The 17769-nt window shown below is 45.1% G+C and overlaps 1 protein-coding gene across 2 annotated transcripts; it reads right to left on the bottom strand.

Moving 5' to 3' along the window:
• Nucleotides 1–579: 579 nt before the first annotated feature.
• LOC130371674 (casein kinase II subunit alpha) lies at nt 580–12659 on the bottom strand. 2 transcript variants are annotated; one of them, XM_056577565.1, is made up of 14 exons: nt 12489–12659; nt 9466–9648; nt 6666–6935; nt 6166–6277; nt 5980–6081; nt 3725–3775; nt 3552–3611; nt 3355–3438; nt 2189–2299; nt 1962–2063; nt 1738–1838; nt 1306–1454; nt 1132–1221; nt 580–702 (listed from the first exon to the last, which is right to left on the bottom strand). In XM_056577565.1, exons 3-14 carry the CDS (start codon nt 6764–6766, stop codon nt 584–586), a joined length of 1182 nt encoding a protein of 393 aa, XP_056433540.1. In that variant the 5' UTR covers nt 6767–6935; nt 9466–9648; nt 12489–12659; the 3' UTR covers nt 580–583. The 2 variants fall into 2 exon arrangements, with proteins under 2 accessions (XP_056433540.1, XP_056433610.1); XM_056577635.1 differs by having other exon boundaries at nt 580–684.
• Between the last annotated feature and the right edge of the window lie 5110 nt (nt 12660–17769).

Raw genomic sequence — 17769 nt, 5'->3', positions numbered from 1 at the left:
GGGGGGGGGGAGATAGCTCAATACTGAAGGTTAACTGCATAATTATATATTTTTTGCTTGAATCCCATCTTCATTCGTTTATTATTCATCTAATGTTGGAACACCTGACAAAAAGAAAACACAGACGCTACCCTTTAGACACGCACACACGTGTGGAACATTGGTGGAAGGCAGGCCGAACGTTGGTGTTACTTACATTACAAACATTCATCAGATCAAAACGTTGATCCACCGTGGTGGAAGTGAGGGATGAAGGAAACATCACAACAGACACCACCCAGAGCAGCGAGGCATCCCAGGGCCCCTGGCAAGGGGGCGGACCCAATGATTCATCAGAGTGGCGTGGGGCCCCGGGGGCCTCCTCACTGGGGGGCGCCGGGGGCCTCCTCACTGGGGGGCGCCGGGGGCCTCCTCACTGGGGGGCGCCGGGGGCCTCCTCACTGGGGGGCGCCGGGGGCCTCCTCACTGGGGGGCGCCGGGGGCCTCCTCTGGGGGGCGGCGGCGGCCTCCTCACTGGGGGGCGCCGGGGGCCTCCTCACTGGGGGGCGCCGGGGGCCTCCTCTGGGGGGCGCCGGGGGCCTCCTCACTGGGGGGCGGCGGCGGCGGCGGGCACGGCGGCGCTCAGGGAGTTGTTGGCAGCGGACAAGACGGGCGAGCCAGAGAGAGGGCCCAGGGCAGTGGAGGCTGGTAGGGCAGAGATACCTGGGTGAGGGTGGAGCAGACATACTATGAACCAGATACCTGGGTGAGGGTGGAGCAGACACACTATGAACCAGATACCTGGGTGAGGGTGGAGCAGACACACTATGAACCAGATACCTGGGTGAGGGTGGAGCAGACACACTATGAACCAGATACCTGGGTGAGGGTGGAGCAGACACACTATGAACCAGATACCTGGCTGAGGGTGGAGCAGACACACTATGAACCAGAGATAGCTGGCTGAGGGTGGAGCAGACACACTATGAACCAGAGATACCTGGGTGAGGGTGGAGCAAACACACACTGAACCCCCACAGGGAGCATGACCAAAATGACCAGTTGACTGACCGCATGTGCCTGGTACCCGTGTCCCCCCCATAGTAGGTCTCCTGAGCGACCCCCGAGGTGTGTGTGCAGCGCGTGCCTCACCAGTCATCATGTTGGCCGTGCTGACGGCTGGGATCCCACCGGGCAAGTTAGCAGAGCCCGCCATGCGAGCTTGGTCCTTCACGATCGGGACTGAAAGGGAAACGGACCTAGTCAGTACAGGCCATGAGGCTGCGGCCTACCGCTACATGCTCAGGCCCCTCGCGGCGGACATACAGAAGTAGGGGTGGTCCATGGCCTCGCGGGCCGTCAGCCTGGCCTGGTGGTCGTAGCGCAGCAGCTTGTCCAGGAAGTCCAGCGCCTCGGGGCTGACCAGGTGTTGGTTCTCACTGTGGACGAAGCGCTCCCACCGCTTACGGGAGTGTCTGAGGGGGGGGGGGGGGGGACATGACTTTAGAACACCATCAGGATCACATCTCATCGGACACCATCAGGATCACATCTCATCTACGGGGTCTTCTGAGGGGCAGGTTTAAAAACACCAGGATCACATCTCATCTACAGCAATGTCTGGGGACAGGCTGGGCTTTAAACACCATGACCACGTCGGACTGTTTCTAGAATCAGTGCACAAGTAAGAAACCACCTTTCCCCTCACCATCATCCGGTTAAGAGTGGACAGATGTTACCATCAAATTAACTCCCTACCTGCCAAGGATGTCGTTGAAGCGCGGCTCCAGCTCAATGTTGTACTTGTCTATGTAGTCGTACAGGTCTTCAGTTCCCAGTACTTTGGCTATTCTCACCAACTGATGGAAATAACATGCATACAATATATAAGGATAAAGAAAAATGACCACCTCATACACGTGCACCTTTCATTATTTTGAATTGAATAAATAGGTTTCATTGGATGATGACCCACAGCCTACCTGATCATAGTTGTCGTGACCATGAAAGAAGGGCTCCTTCCTGAAGATCATGCTGGCCAGCATGCAGCCCAAGCTCCACATGTCCAGACTGTAGTCGTACATCTGAACAACACCAGAAAGTGGCATAAGAAGCTGGATTTGCGAAACTTCTAGGTTGTTTGCATGTTCTGCGGCTGTGATTGGATGACTCAAGATGTCAATTGATTGGCTGGTTGGTGTGCTGGTACCTGATAGTCCACCAGAAGCTCGGGTCCTTTGAAGTAGCGGGAGGCCACTCTGACGTTGTACTCCTGTCCGGGGTGGTAGAACTCGGCCAAACCCCAGTCTATGAGGCGCAGCTGCACACAAACCACAAGGGAACAACAGTTTTAGGCCCAACCCCTTTATCAACATCTTTGTTAAAGCTAACATAGCCTATTTTGTCCATTTGCTGGGTTAGGGGGTCCATCTCCTATCCCCTAGTGTTGTCATGAAACTGCGATACAATAACTTGAAAAATATAGATATTCAATACCACTGGGAAATACAACATTGAGGGCATAACATTTTAGATTTTTATTAACCTCTTCATTATTAGGAGTTTTTTCTGAAAAAAACATACCAAAATAAATTGGAGCATTACTCCACAACTGCAAGGGATAGTACATGTTATCTTGGTACCAAAACAAAGATGGTTGGGCAAGTGAAATATTCAATGTGGATAGCAATTGGTTGGAGTGATTATAGCTAGAACACAGCATAAGTGGAAGATCTCATTTCCACCTGAAATAAATGATGTTTTAGATCAATACCATCTTGTGCATTATCAGTTGAGGGCCCTATGGTTAAATAGTTATAGTACAACATCTGATGAGAACCTGAGTCAACTTTGACACCAATAAAGTGAAGTACTGCAGGTAGATCTCTTGGGAACCAATTGTACAATTTTGACACTTGACAACTTAATTGAAGGTCTGGGCGAATATAATTAAATGACACCAAGCCAAACACTGGCATATACACCATATGCCCATTAGATGGCGTAGAAGGACCTCTGTTCTGTTGGCAATCAACCCATTTCCTCAGAAACCATCGTTGAATGTAAACACAGTGGCCCAATTCTGAAAGTCAAATCTCCTGACCTTTATGCCTTCTTTCCATAACCTTTGTTGATAACGCCATCATTTCCATCACGTCATTGTTACCATTATTTCATATTACAGCCCTTGCAGTTGTGAAGATCCTCTACTTTGGGTACGTTCTTTTCAGAGGAAAACCTTGAAATAGGCCTGGTGATAGGTACTCAAGGTACTAGGAAGGACAATCGCCTGGACAATCATCAGGGTGTGACCCACTTTATAAATGTATGAGATAAGGCGTGAGCTCCTAGCATAGTCTGTGCATGGAGCCTCACCTTGCGATGCTCGTGGTCAATCATCACGTTGTGAGGCTTGACGTCCCGGTGCATTATTCCCATGCTGTGGCAGTAGTCCAGGGCCTATATAGGAGGCAAGCACAAATAAAAAGTGGAATTCTGTGTCAATCACTGAAAATGTATGACCGCTCAGAGACTTTGAATAGCATTGACAGGTGACGGTGTTAGGGCCCCACCTTAAGGATCTCATACATGTAAAACCGGATGTCATAGTCGGTCAAGGTCTGATACAGTTGCTGGGGAAAAGACAATGGATAGGCTTGGTCATTTCCTGAAGCAGTGATAATATATAATAAAATAACATACACTACAAAGCGAGCAGGAATATTTTAAAAGAGTGGATTCTCACCTTGAAGTCTGTGTTGTTGACGTGTTCAAAAACCAATGCTGGAGTGCGGGACTAAACACAAATACAAAGAAATACAGTTGGGTTTACATTAAACACTAAAGCTGGCTAAATACTAAAGTCTACTGCACTGCATCTGGCCCCTTACAGCGGGCCTACTGGGCTGATGCAGTATGCCAAGGGATCCCTACTATACAGGGTAAAGGGTTCAACAATAAAGATTGCCAGTAGCTCTTAACATTAATACATTTCTGTTTGCCGTAACCCGACGGACCCTGTCCATTTAGGAACGACCCAAATATATATATTTTTTCCCCTTTACTCCGACCGACCTGCCGGATGTAAACTTGTGTTAAGACATATCAAACAACTAACGCAAATACAATAAAACACTTTAATTATATTTGACTAAGTATTGTACACCTACCATCCATATATATATATATATATATATATATATATATATATAGGCAGGTCTATATAGAGACCTACCTACCGACCATTATTTATTTTTTTGGTCGTTAATGCAAAATATATTTTTAAGGATGGCCTCAACTCCAGAAATAATTAATCCCACGGTAAGAAATGTAACTGCTCCAAAAGATGGATGCATCAAAAGATTGAAAATCTTCCGACAGTAGCTCAGGATGTAGAGCGGGTTGGCTGGTAACCATAAGGTTTCTACCGTAATTTTCGGACTATAAGCCGCGACTTTTTCCCCATTTTTCGATTCTGCGGCTTATATAACGGTGCGGCTAATCTATGGATTTTTACATCTAACGGCCACTCGAAAAATTAGTATTCAAAGCTTAAATCAGTATTCGGAGCTTCGTTGTTTTTTTCTCCCACGTACGTGACGTTACCAGAGCGAGGGAGGCAAACTATAAGCGTCAGCGACACCAAGCAGAGAAGCGAGAGAGGTGGAGGAAGAATAGATATCTTGTTTCCCTTTACATTATAACACAACATTAGCGGGATCTCGGGAGGAAAAGTAATACTTTCCCAAATGGGGGTCATCCCTATGTTCCCCGGGTCCTATGTTCCCCTGTAGCCATACATACCGAGGAGCATAGGAGTCGGACCCTGTATGGGAAAAGCGGGGAACAGGACCCTTTTGGGTCCTATGTTCCCCGCAATCTATCAATCTTTAAAAATATTTAAAAGGCGGGGAACATAGGACCATTTTTTAAAAAAAGGGTTTCATGTTCCCCAGTCTCATACAAAGAGGGGAACATATATATCCGGGGAACATAGGACCCAGGGAACATAGACACGCTCCCACGAAATGCTAACCTTAGCTTAGTTGTTTGTTTACGTTCGCTGTACAGCGCCGCGCCAATCAACTGTGACTGGCTTGCTGCAGAGCGTGAGCGTCTTGGGAATACCGGGTCAATATAATGGATATCATATGGACACATAAGACAATCAATATTCGGTATTTGTTATGGATTTATTGTACAAATTCCCTGAAAAGCCCAGTGCGGCTTATATATGTACACATAATTCAATTTAGCTGCTGCGGCTTATACTCCGGTGCGCCTTATAGTGCGGAAAATACGGTAGTTAGATCCCTGACTGCTCCTGATGAGCTGGCTGACGCCCTTTGTGGTTGACACAGGCACAGCTGCACGCATTATGGGAATTATTGTTTGATTAGCAGCAACTCCCGAGATTAGCAGCACTTTGTCGGACCGTCGGGTGAAAATGAGTCGTGGCTCATCAATGAGGAGACGGCACGGATGAGGGAGAAGGAGTTGGACCGGTCCGCAGATCAATGTATATCACGGTGGATATCCATGATTGGTTACTTTCACCGGCGCTTAGCCCCTTTCTTTTATTGAACGCTTTACCCCGCCCCAGACCTTTGTGACAAATGATCGAACGTTCTTTGCAGACATGTGGGTTTGTTGACAAATTCTGGGACTGTTGCGAAAATTGCAATATGAAAAGGAACCGAGCTGAGCGAACCAAAGGACGCCCTAACATGACATTTTACCATTGAACCCTGTGTAGATATGGGACTGAAAGCCAATAAACATAGCTTTGTACTTACACAGAGATATTTCCACAGTGACACCGATAAGCATGTACTGGTGGAGAGCTTGCTATGCTATTGGTACAGTGGTGTTACTCAATACTTACGTCTAGTACAGGATTGTTAGACATCAATATTGTTGAAATGCAGCTTTAGTTAGTCCGGATATATGGACAGGATCATGCCAAAACACTGAGCAAACAAGACGACGGACATGACTTACCACGGGATCTTTCACGATATCAATGAGAGAGATGATGTTGGGGCCTCCCCGAAGGTTCTCCAGGATTTTGATCTCCCGCTTGATTTTCTTTTTCTTCACCGGCTATGGAGAACGATAAGAGCCTTTAGCTGCGAAGGACACCAGTTGCATCCAAGAAGCACTGGTTTGCCAGAGTATTCCCCATACCTTGAGGATCTTCACCACCACCTTCTCGTTGTTGGTGATGTTGACCGCCTCAAAGACCTCGCTGTACTTTCCCCGGCCCAGCTTCCTCACCAGCTGAAAGTCATCCTGATTCCTGAAGCATCCAAAGCAACATTAAGTGGAAAAACCAACCATATGCTTTAAGATTGGCAGATGGCACTAAATGGTAAATATACTTCATTTATAAAGCGCTTTTCTAACCAGTGGCCACTCAGAACAAAGCACTTTCACCCATTGATCTCCCAAAACATTCACCCATTCATTCAGACATTCACACACCGACGGCGGAGTCAACCACGCAGGGCGACAGCCAGCTCGTCAGGAGCAGTCAGGGTGAGGCGTCTTGCTCAGGGACACCTCGACACACTACGAGGAGAAGGGTATCAAACTAGCAGCCTTCCGGTTACCAGTCAACCTGCTCTGACTGAGATACTACTACTAAGTAAGTGCAAGTTAAGGGGGGTGGGGGCACTAGGACTCACCCCCATTCCACCACGTGGGACTCGTAGTCCCAATACTCCCTGGGCCGGTGTGTGTTGACCTCCGTGTACACGCGGGCCCGGCTCGGAACCGGTCCAGACATGTCAGACAGCTTGGCTGCAGTCTGGCGGCCTCAGTGTCTTGAGGTCGGAGGGGAAGTAGGGGCAAGGGCGAGGGGGGCTCTGAACCTCAAGGGTGTTGAGAGGAGTAGAACAGGGAGGCCTATGCCGAGGGTGGGGCGGGGGGGCGGGACCGTGGGCACCTTGGGACAGCTGACAGAAAAGGGAACACATGAATAAAGGATTAGCAGGTAAAGAAATTTAAATTCCAAGCCAACTGAACCTAAACAGACCAAAAATTTTAATTTTGACGGGTATATATTTAAAGTTGATATGTTTTCTTGATGTTTAAAAGTCCTCTAAATTGGTTTGGCCTTTATTAAACCCAATAACTGGTGGATTAAAGTACAGTTAATGACCAAGGCTAGTACAGTCCAGTCAAACTGCAGTTGAAATTGGATGAGCTATACACATCTAAAATTGCCGTTCAAAATATAAGCCTATATAGAATATAAGATGATCTGGCGATGTATCACTCAATAAGAATAATACCAGCCATGATATCAGCCTTACAATTGTACAACCATACCAAGTCATTTGCATTTTTCAAACATGGAGAAAGGACAAGCATTCAGTCATTTAATTGTATTAACCTCATCAATTACAAGAAAGCCACGCCACCTGTTGGAAGGGACTAGTTTTCAATTTGTGAGAGATACTTCAGAGCATTTCCAAGCTTATGTCAACCTCAGTATGCAAACATAAAGTTAACATGAACGCAAAACCACTTTGACATGCATCACTGGGTGTCTATTTTGTTTAAGACAATTTATCTGATCACTATATTTCAGAAATTTCGTCTTTTCTGCAGCTATAATGAAGGATGCAGTAAATCAAACATATTGTAATCAATGCATATTGCATAGTTTCTAGTAAAGGCTCACTGGACACTGTTTCAGTCTGTAATGCTGGGCGGTGGGGGGTGAATCACCATTGACACCCTCTGCTGATGTTTTCATAGAACGACAATTCAACATGATATTGTGATGTTTCAGTGGTTTCTTGTAGTCTATGGTCAGCTATTTCAGACATGTCACATCCATAACGGGAGAATGTCATTCCCATGGTGTTAAGTAATACTGCCGTACTTTGTAGACATCAGTCTTTGCGCATCTGCTGTAAAAATTTAGTTTGCATTCTGTAGGTCTTCAGAAAAGCCAGTCCATTTCATGTCACAACCATAACGCATAATATTTGCCATGCCGTTGTTCGAATTCAGAATTATAGGGGGCGTCTACACTGTCCATATAAAGTGACATGTGAATGGTTTCATTTATTCTGAACCAATAGTCTGAGAAATTATGGCAGTCAATTTGAGCACAAATGTCACATCCATAACCCTGGAATCTCACTTAAACAGTGTTGTTGCATGTTCTTGTTCACGGTGCATTTAGCACGTTATTGGTACCATAATCACCAATAGCCTTTTACAGAAAAACGATTACATAATGATATGCAATGAAATAACAATAAGTGGCAATATGCGAGGCATGGATTGGTCAATGAGTGTTCTTTCACGATAGGTCACCGAGACAAACGGGTAAATCGTACTGTATGTTGTCCCTGCTCGCAGGTCAATCGATTGCCATAGTTCAATCAATTCCCATGGTTAAATTAACAGATCGATTTAAATATCAGTTGGACGGATTAGCAATGAATGGTAGTACGAGGCTACAGCTAGTAAGGTTAGGTGGAAGGGTGAGGTACCATCAGACTGTAGGTATAGCCTCATGTCCAGATGACCTGAACGGTGAGGTACCATCAGACTTTAGGTACAGCCTCATTTCCACTGACCTGAACGGTGAGGTACCATCAGAATATAGGTATAGCCTCATGTCCAAAGGACCGGAACGGTTAGGTACCATCAGACTATAGGTAAAGCCTCATGTCCAAAGGACCGGAACGGTTAGGTACCATCAGACTATAGGTACAGCCTCATGTCCGAAGGACCGGAGCGGCGAGGTACCATCAGACTATAGGTAAAGCCTCATGTCCAAAGGACCGGAACGGTTAGGTACCATCAGACTATAGGTAAAGGCTCATGTCCAAAGGACCGGAGCGTAAAGGTATATTCAGACTATAGGTACAGCCTCATGTCCGAAGGACCGGAGCGGCGAGGTACCATCAGACTATAGGTACAGCATCATGGCAAGATTGACCGCACGAGTACAGAGAAGGGTCGTTAACGTTATATTGTGAGCGAAACCGACTAACGTATAATTTCCTTGACGAGTGGGCAGAGCTGTCGCTCACCCACTTCAATCTTCCCTTCATGCACCAACGTCAGCCCTCTGAAGACCCGGTCCACACTAAGACGGTCTGTAGCAATTCAAGCTAACTAGCTCAGCTTACGCTCGCAAAAACAAGTAACTGCGGCAAAAGATCTAGCGATCCGATGCTATAAGCAGGTACCATAACGCTATGACCAGGTACCATAATGCTATAACCAGGTAACATAATGCTATAACCAGTGGGCATAATGCTATAACCAGGTACCATATTGCTATAACCAGGTAGCATAATGCTATAACCTGGTAGCATAATGCGCTGAACCGCTAGCACACTGAAGCTAATATCAGCTAGCTCCTTAGCCGAGTTAGGTATTAACACTTTCAGATATTGTATTTACTTAAGAATCAGTGGTGACGTTTAAGAAGGTTAATCAGTGAATAAAAACACATACCCCCTGTATCAATTGAATGATGGACAATCTCGTCGAGAGCTGTAACAAGCTAACAACAAGCGGTCCTCTCGCCGGTGAAGCGCCGTGCGGTCGATGTTGTCACTCCGTCCAGATATCCGACCAGCGCCCCCTGCGACCCGCCGTCGGTTGGACAGGTCGATGGAGGCATGCATCAGCGTTATTCTGGATGTTGGTTAAAATTTTTACATTTTAAATTTGGAGGTAATATCAATGCAGGCGTGAAAGACGATTACTCATGTTGCAGACTACAAAAATGCAAAACTAGGAATAATAAATAAATTGTTGAATAAGCACATTCAGATCAGAATTAATGTCGTTTAGCAAATATAATTAAATACCCAAACTCAATGAAACTCACACTAACTCTTAAGCCCAACTCAAAATGATGCAGCCTTCATATGTTTTTTTAATAAATAATTTGTCTGATGAACTAATCTAACATACTTGTTTGCTTACATGTGAGAGAGTTGTATAAAGTTTTAAAGATCCCATGCCATTCTATTTTATGATGCTTTAATATAGGTATTAGTGGGCCACAAACACAGTATTCAAAGACGTCCCCGAAATTCAGCCGTGGTGCAGAGTTACAGTCACTCCGAAACAGTCGCACATTGAGCTTCCCCCAAACGCGCTGTTTCGGTGGGCGTGTCAAGGCAGGTCAAGGAGGGGGGTGGGGGTGTGGCCCTGAGCAGCTTGTAGCCACTACCATGCGCTCTGTATACGGTGGGCGTGTCAAGGCAGGTCAAGGAGGGGGGTGGGGGTGTGGCCCTGAGCAGCTTGTAGCCACTGACAGTACCATGCGCTCTGTTTACGGTGGATGTATCGCAATGGCTCGTAGAAACCCATATTATACATAGATATCTATATCATATAATATAATATATATTATCACCTGGCCCTGAGCAGCTTGTAGCCACGGTACCATGCGCTCTGTTTACGGTGGATGTATCGCAATGGCTCTTAGAAACCCATATTATACATAGATATCTATATCATATAATATATATTATCACGGCCAAAAGCTGTGTGAGCCTCCAGACGATAGGTTATTATGAATCTCAAACGACCGCGTCTACTTCAGATTGATGTGGAAGTGGAAGAACCAGAGACGTCGGAGAACCCGACGAAGTCCTTTGTGATTCATTATATCGTCTGGACGCGCACACAGCTTTTGGCCGTGATGTATTATTTGATATAGATATCTATGTACTATATGATATTATTTAGATATAGAGCAGAGCTCCAGGACTGTAACGCAAGTGTTGTACACTTCCTTGTTATTTGGATAACCGTTCTGCTGTTGGTGTGATGGCGCATAACACGTCGGACTCTCGTCTCTGGTATTTCTACAACGAGACTCGTAGTGGGGGTTATCTCAGCCATGGTTGAGAATGAATTGGGGGAAAGGAACTTTGGCTTTGACTCCCTGAAGTAGGCTACATGAACCACGACATGGAGGAGAAAGGGATTGTTGGCCGCGAATGTATCCCGCTTGAGCCCTGCTTCCCGCCGCCTCGGCAGCGGTCAGCGCTAATCACCGCCTCCTGAAGCCGAGGCGGTGGTCCATCGGCAGCGAGGCTCCGGCGGGAGACGACCGCGGTCAACAATCCCTTTCTCCTCCATGTCGTGGTTCATGACTTCAGGTAGTCAAAGCCAAAGTTCCTTTCCCCCAATTCATTCTCAACCATGGCTGAGATAACCCCCACTACGGGTCTAGTTGTAGAAATACCAGAGACGAGAGTCCGACGTGTTATGCGCCATCACACCAACAGCAGAACGGTTATCCAAATAACAAGGAAGTGTACAACACTTGCCTTACAGTCCTGGAGCTCTATATCTAAATAATATCATATAATACATAGATATCTATATCAAATAATACATATTATCACGGCCAAAAGCTGTGTGCACGTCCAGACGATATAATGAATCACAAAGGACTTAGTCAGGTTCTCCGACGTCTCTGGTTCTTCCACTTCCACCTCAATCTGTAGTAGACAGAACCGTACGCTGCCTGCTGCCGGCGCGAGGCACCACCGCCCGGCTGCCCGCTGCCGGGTGGTGGTGCTTCGCGGCGGTGGTGCCTCGCGGCAACCGGCGGCAGGCAGCATGTCGCAGTTCATGTAGTTCGATGTCGTTCTGCCATTGCATTCAAAATTCTGTAACTAGCCTGTTACTACGAACTAAGCAACTACCGTACACGTATTAGCATTTAGCACTAGCTCAATCACGACTCCTTCATAATTCTTGTGGGTGGTTACGAACCAACCAAGTGGGCAGGGCCAAGAATAATAATTTGACAACGCTACGTCACAGTGTCACCTTATCCAGATCGGCTCATTTCTTCTGCCTTTTTCCTTTCATTGCCTATTGCATTCAGCAGACAAACTGCATAGATTTCAAACTTACCACAGCTCACAAACTTATTCAGACCTATGTTATTTAACAAACAATAGGAAAAATGTGATTTTAATGGCATGGGCTCTTTAACAGATTGTTTGTGTGCGTGCGTGTGCGTGTGCGTGTGCGTGTGTGTGTGCAGGGCCGGCGATCGGCATAGGCGACGTAGGCGATCGTCTAGGGCGGCAAATGTGTTAGGGGCGCCCTCTGGTGGCGCCCTTAATTAATTAAGTTATAAAACAAGCGAAATAAACATGCTTCCAAATGGAACGGACAAGGGATGGAACGGGGGACTAACTGTTGGTGCGGATTTAAAATCTGATTGAAGCCCGCAGGGCGACGCGATATACCTCGATAGACTGCAGACACACACGCGCGGACGCAGACGTTGCAAGACAACGGCAAGATCTGGATAACGGCACCGCCGTCGACACACTCTCCCAGTTGAGACGTTATGTCTATAGACAATTTATTTATTTTAAAATATTACTCATAAAGAGACAGCGTCCCTATGACACATAACGAAAACATGTCAATAACAGAGTAGGCCTATGGTGAATTATTTCTATGGACTACACTTTGTTGCTAAAATGTAGGCCTACCTACTCTTCTCCTTGAGCCTCCCGAAATGTCTTTACGCTTTGTTGCAAAAACTTAAAATTACTCCTCTCCTTGAGCCTCCCGAAATGTCTCGCGATATTGATATCCCCCCTGCAGACTGTTTTAGTAAGCTGATATTTCCAATGTTGTCTGTGTAGGCTATGTCTGACTATAGGCAGCTGCTGTCCTGGGAAGGTCACTTGAAGAGATGTTTCATCTCAATGACGTAGGCCTATTCTTCTGGTAAAAAAACAAACAAAAAACATCCTAAACTCTCACGTCAGCCAATGTAGGCCCTATATCGCAATCTTGTCCTCTCGCCCCTCCCTCCCTATCCCTCAACCCCATGCGTTATTTCACTCTAGCTTGGTTGCTGCATTAGCGGTTGTTACACTTAGTTTATTTCACTAAGGTGCTTCTGTCAATGCAAACACAATTTTCAGCTGTTTATTATTTTCAACGAACCAATAGTAGTTGCATTTTTTAAATGTCAATGCACTTTGAATCCCTGACATTTGAACAGTTGAAGCTAATTTATTAGCATGCATAGTATAGGTCTACACTTTGCATTGAACAATTAACCCTGTAACCCATATATTGACTAATTTCCTAATGTAATGAAATGCTCACACACTAGCTGCTTTCAGTCCTGATATTCTCAGGCTAATCTCCTAATGGGCCATATGTGTAAACAACATATCCTGACAATTGTACCCTGATAATCTCCCGAATAATACTACCGCTGTAGGAACTGTAGGTAGGTTGATGTAAATAGTGGTTCGGGTGGAGTGAGGTTTGGTGAGCAGGCAGTGTCTCGGTCAGAAGACAGTGGTAGGGGTGATGAATAGCATTGAGGAGGCAGGGTTTGATGCAACACAATTTGGTTTATTTTGATATTCTTCTGGTTAATTTTATGCTTGATCTTGCATCAATTTCACTCATCTTTGTGTGCTGCATAAAGGGGATAACAAAAAAAAAAGATAACAATAGAATTAGACAATGATCAAACACATAAATTAAACAAATGAACAAAGGCAAATGCACATGTCTAGAAAACAAAGGAATCTGGTCATGACCCAAGCCAACAAAGGAATCTGGTCATAAACCAAGCAAACAAAGGTATATGGTCATGAACCAAAGACAATGATGAACTCACGTTAATTGAAGACGCACACAGGAGGCATGAGCGTGCTGGTGGCGAGTGCCAAGCAAGAGCCAATCTTTGCACAAACAATTTATAGGCTCCACCCCTCCCCCAAAAGGTGAGGTGGGCGTGGTCAAGTGGCAGGTGGCAAAGGTATGTTAAGGATGGGCAGATTCAACACATTCATTGTATTCAAAGAATACAAATGGAAGGGGAAGGAATTTAACTGTCTTTTCAACTGCTGAGGTAGTATTTTCTGTTGGATATGTAAATTACCTTATATGTGAATGAGGAGTAGAAAGTCTGTATTTCTCACACCAGTTAAGTGGGCGGGTTCATGATCCTTCTGCATGTCATTGAGTGCCCCCCTAAATGATCATCATTCGTGTTGAACGCTAAAAGATAGGTCCTTTCATAATCCCTAAAAGTACATATCATACAATAAATAACGATACATGAGTTCACAGCTGCACGTGTATATAGATTTTTTTTATTATTATTATTATTGACAATAGTTAGCTGAACATTATAGGGCCCCTCAGTTAACACAGAAATCAAGTACTTTCTATTTGTCCCAGTCTAACCCTAACCCTGTTATATGTGAAAAGAAGGAAATTAATATAGAATGTGAAATTTGTTACATTATTGACTAGGGTTTCCACTTTATAGTTATGGGTTTAATTACACCTAGAGGTTGCGCACACGGAAAAAGTTGAACTAAATCAAAAGGCGTTGCCTTCTTAAAATAGCCAGTGGCATGAAGATGGAACAATAATTGTTCACTTTCGGACATTGTTCAGATTACGTCATGGAGTTTCTTTGGGAGTGGACAGTTAACTTTGACAAACATAAAGTAGACAGGACAAAGTGGCTACCAGGGCAGACAGTTTCTGTAAGGACTCCCCCTCGCTGTTTGGGGAACTTGATTGAGGATATCCTCTAAATGATTGCTTCAATTGTCAAAACACGTTCAATGTTTTTTAAGTCTTCCTTCCTTAACCAATGGAAGGTGTACTTTAGGTCATGTCTACTTTTTACAAAGATTGATTCAATGTTATTTAACATGATTTGTCCTGTATATACAATGTTATTAATACTGATTAAGGGAAAAAAGGTATAAGTTCCACAGGCTATAACCTATTTGACCCGAACCTCAGATTCCAAACAAGTCTTAGCTATTAGGTGGGATGGGTATTAATGCATAACAATTTACGGTTAGGGATTTGCTGGCATGATTATTTGTCTTTTATTTGAGACAGTTGAGAGTTCTGCTCAAAGAATCAATCAAGGGGCTATATCAACGAATAAACAAAGTGTCAAAGGAAAAGCCCATATTTTAGGGAGGAATAATCCAGTTTCTTATTGTTATTAATATGTGATGTTTTGGACACACCGGTCACAATATCACATTGGGATCATTCTAGTAGATATTCTGATGGCAATGTGATGGACGACATACAATACCGTTGACATACAATTAAGATGTCTTAACTGGTCAAGTACTACATAGCACTGTTGTCTGGGTCTTGTCTTATATAGGAGTCAGTTATGCACCACTACATTTCATCGTGTTGAGCAATGTGATACATAATTAACATTTACTTCTCAAATCAATGTATTGATTGTGGGAATTATCATATTAACATATAGATTAGTGTTTCATTCAGCCTTCAGCGATAACGGATATTAAAATGTTGTAATATTGACACAAATCCAACCCATTGCACAACTTTATCAGATGCAGACCTCAGCCTTTGGCCGATTTCGTCCTTGAGAGGTCGTCCTTTTGACCTCGGCTTTGAGGGTCCACACCCATTCTAAGTATATAGTGTGGGAGCCCGAGCCAGGTTGAGGGAGGGAGAGCGTTTGGGGGACCGCCCCGGTGGACAGATATTGTCTGTGCTAACGTCTCAGGGCATTCCACTGTTTCCTCTCTTTGCACGCTGTGAGGCAAACAATAGTCCCAGGGGTGTCCACTGCCTCGGGAAGAGTGTGTCAACAACAGCATGATCAGCAGAGTACAGTAAAGACACACATACACACGCACACGCAGGAACTCACACACCAAGCACACAAACGCACACACACTGTCTAGCCCTGTGGGCGTCCCTGATGGAAGAGAGACTTGGCAGCACCGGACCTGTCCCATGAAAGAAGCCGCGCTGCGTGTCTGGCTGCCATTATCCGACCTGACAGGCAGGTTGGCCAGGAAGCTATAGGGGTGAACAAGGGGCGGAAAGTCTGGAGGGGGGGGGTCGAACTTGTCATGCACTTGAGATACTGCTCCATAAGGGTATGAGCGTGGTGGTGATTGAGGGCGGGGGTATCGCTGTACAGTGGTTCTCCTTCCCATTTGCCCCATGGTGTCCTCTCCCTAATGTCTACCAGATGGGATCAGGCAGATCACCGCTGACGGCGTTGACACAACACTTTATGCCAGAGATGGATTCTGAGGTCATATCCTGTGCTGAGATGTGGCTAACTTTTATTAGAAATCCCTGCAGTCAGAGAAGTGCGTTCCAAGCATTTCTTTGGCCCACCTGGACACATACAAAGAAAACTACAGTTCCTAATAAACCCTTGTTCCGTCATTCTTTTATCAGGCCAGGTTTGACGGGGCTTTGGTCGTTCTTAAAGTCAGATAAAGAAACAACCCGTCCCTGGTTGATTTCCACATGGTACTTACTTGGGGCCCCTGAGGGACAGCCTTGATGGGGTCGGCAATTCAAGCCTTTCTTCCTTCCTGTCCTGCTATGACATCTTCCTGCCTCACGGGCCTCTGGGAGCCATCCTCTGCGGGTCCATTGGGGCCCTCCCCCCCAGCCTCACTGGACAGGCTAGCATGTGGCGGCTTATACCAGAGAGCGGAGTGTAGAACCAACAAGTGGGGAAATTAAAAAATAAGACAGTAAGGATCCGTGATGCACGAATGCTGCTGCTTGTGAAAATACGCCCAGATGAGGTATCTCTAACCATTACCTCATGGGTGATTTAGAAAATTCGGAATGAGATTTAAAGGAAATATGTTGACCCTTACTTAAACGCCCCTGTTGTTTGCGGTTGCAGTTCAGCATGTGACGTGTCCAACATGGCAGATTGTGTTGGACCTATATGGACATTCCTGAACCAGGGAAGTGATAAATCCTTAATTAAATGCTTTCAAAGGTTACCCGCCTTCCCGCTCACATCAACATACTTCAACATACATGCATATGTACACTGCACATGCATTGAACAATATAACATATACAATACTATATTAATACAGAGTTTGATCAATATAAAATATTGGTTCTAGTGCTACTACTACTATATGACAACTACTACTATTAAAACAAATAATAGTAATTATTATAATAATAATTATCATTATTGTTAAATTCATTATTATACGTTTTATAATATTATTTTACAAACACGCTCATTACCTTCCTCCTTTTATGCTGGAGTGATCTATGGCATATCAGCAGCTGTGTTTGTCTGGAAACAGGGTGTGAGGTGATATTAGCTGTGACTGATTAGTAACACATGTAGGATCACGACCCGAGAGATTTAGGAGTTGAGACAGTCACGTCAAAGAGCCAGAACACTTACTACACCCAAAGAGAAAAACGGTTCATTCACAACCTCTCTCCATTCACTGTACATCTTGTGGGTATACCAGACAAGGCGAGACAGTGGCTTTGCAGCATTTTGTCAAGTTTGAACAGCCAGTATAAGGGACACTTATAACACTGTTTTTGGCTATGACACAAGGAAACTCTGCCTTTTCTGTTGTGAGGTTGATCTCGCTGGGCAGAAATCCAGCAGTGTGATACATTTTCTCTGACCATGATCACATGGGCAAAAACCACAATCCACAGCAACCTCACCAAATCACCACAACAGCCCCGGCTCGCTTAATTTCTTTCCTGGTTTGCCTTTTATACATTTTTAAACCCACTGGCCGGTTCGATTCCGAGTCTGAGTGATTCATCCTTAACTCCCTGGGCCCCTCTGTGTCTCACTGCCTGGAAGAGGATTCCTGTAGTTGGGAAGCCGTACATCCATTTCAGAGAGAAACCCCACTGTGAGAAAGATTCATTAGTTCCTGGTTGGAGATTCCTTGGTATTGCCAAAAGGAAAAGGAACATCTGTAT

This window comes from Gadus chalcogrammus, chromosome 1, assembly GCF_026213295.1.
Source record: "Gadus chalcogrammus isolate NIFS_2021 chromosome 1, NIFS_Gcha_1.0, whole genome shotgun sequence".
Lineage (NCBI taxonomy): Eukaryota > Metazoa > Chordata > Actinopteri > Gadiformes > Gadidae > Gadus > Gadus chalcogrammus.
Note: the sequence above shows the minus strand (reverse complement) of the source record. Positions and strands in the feature narration are given on the sequence as shown.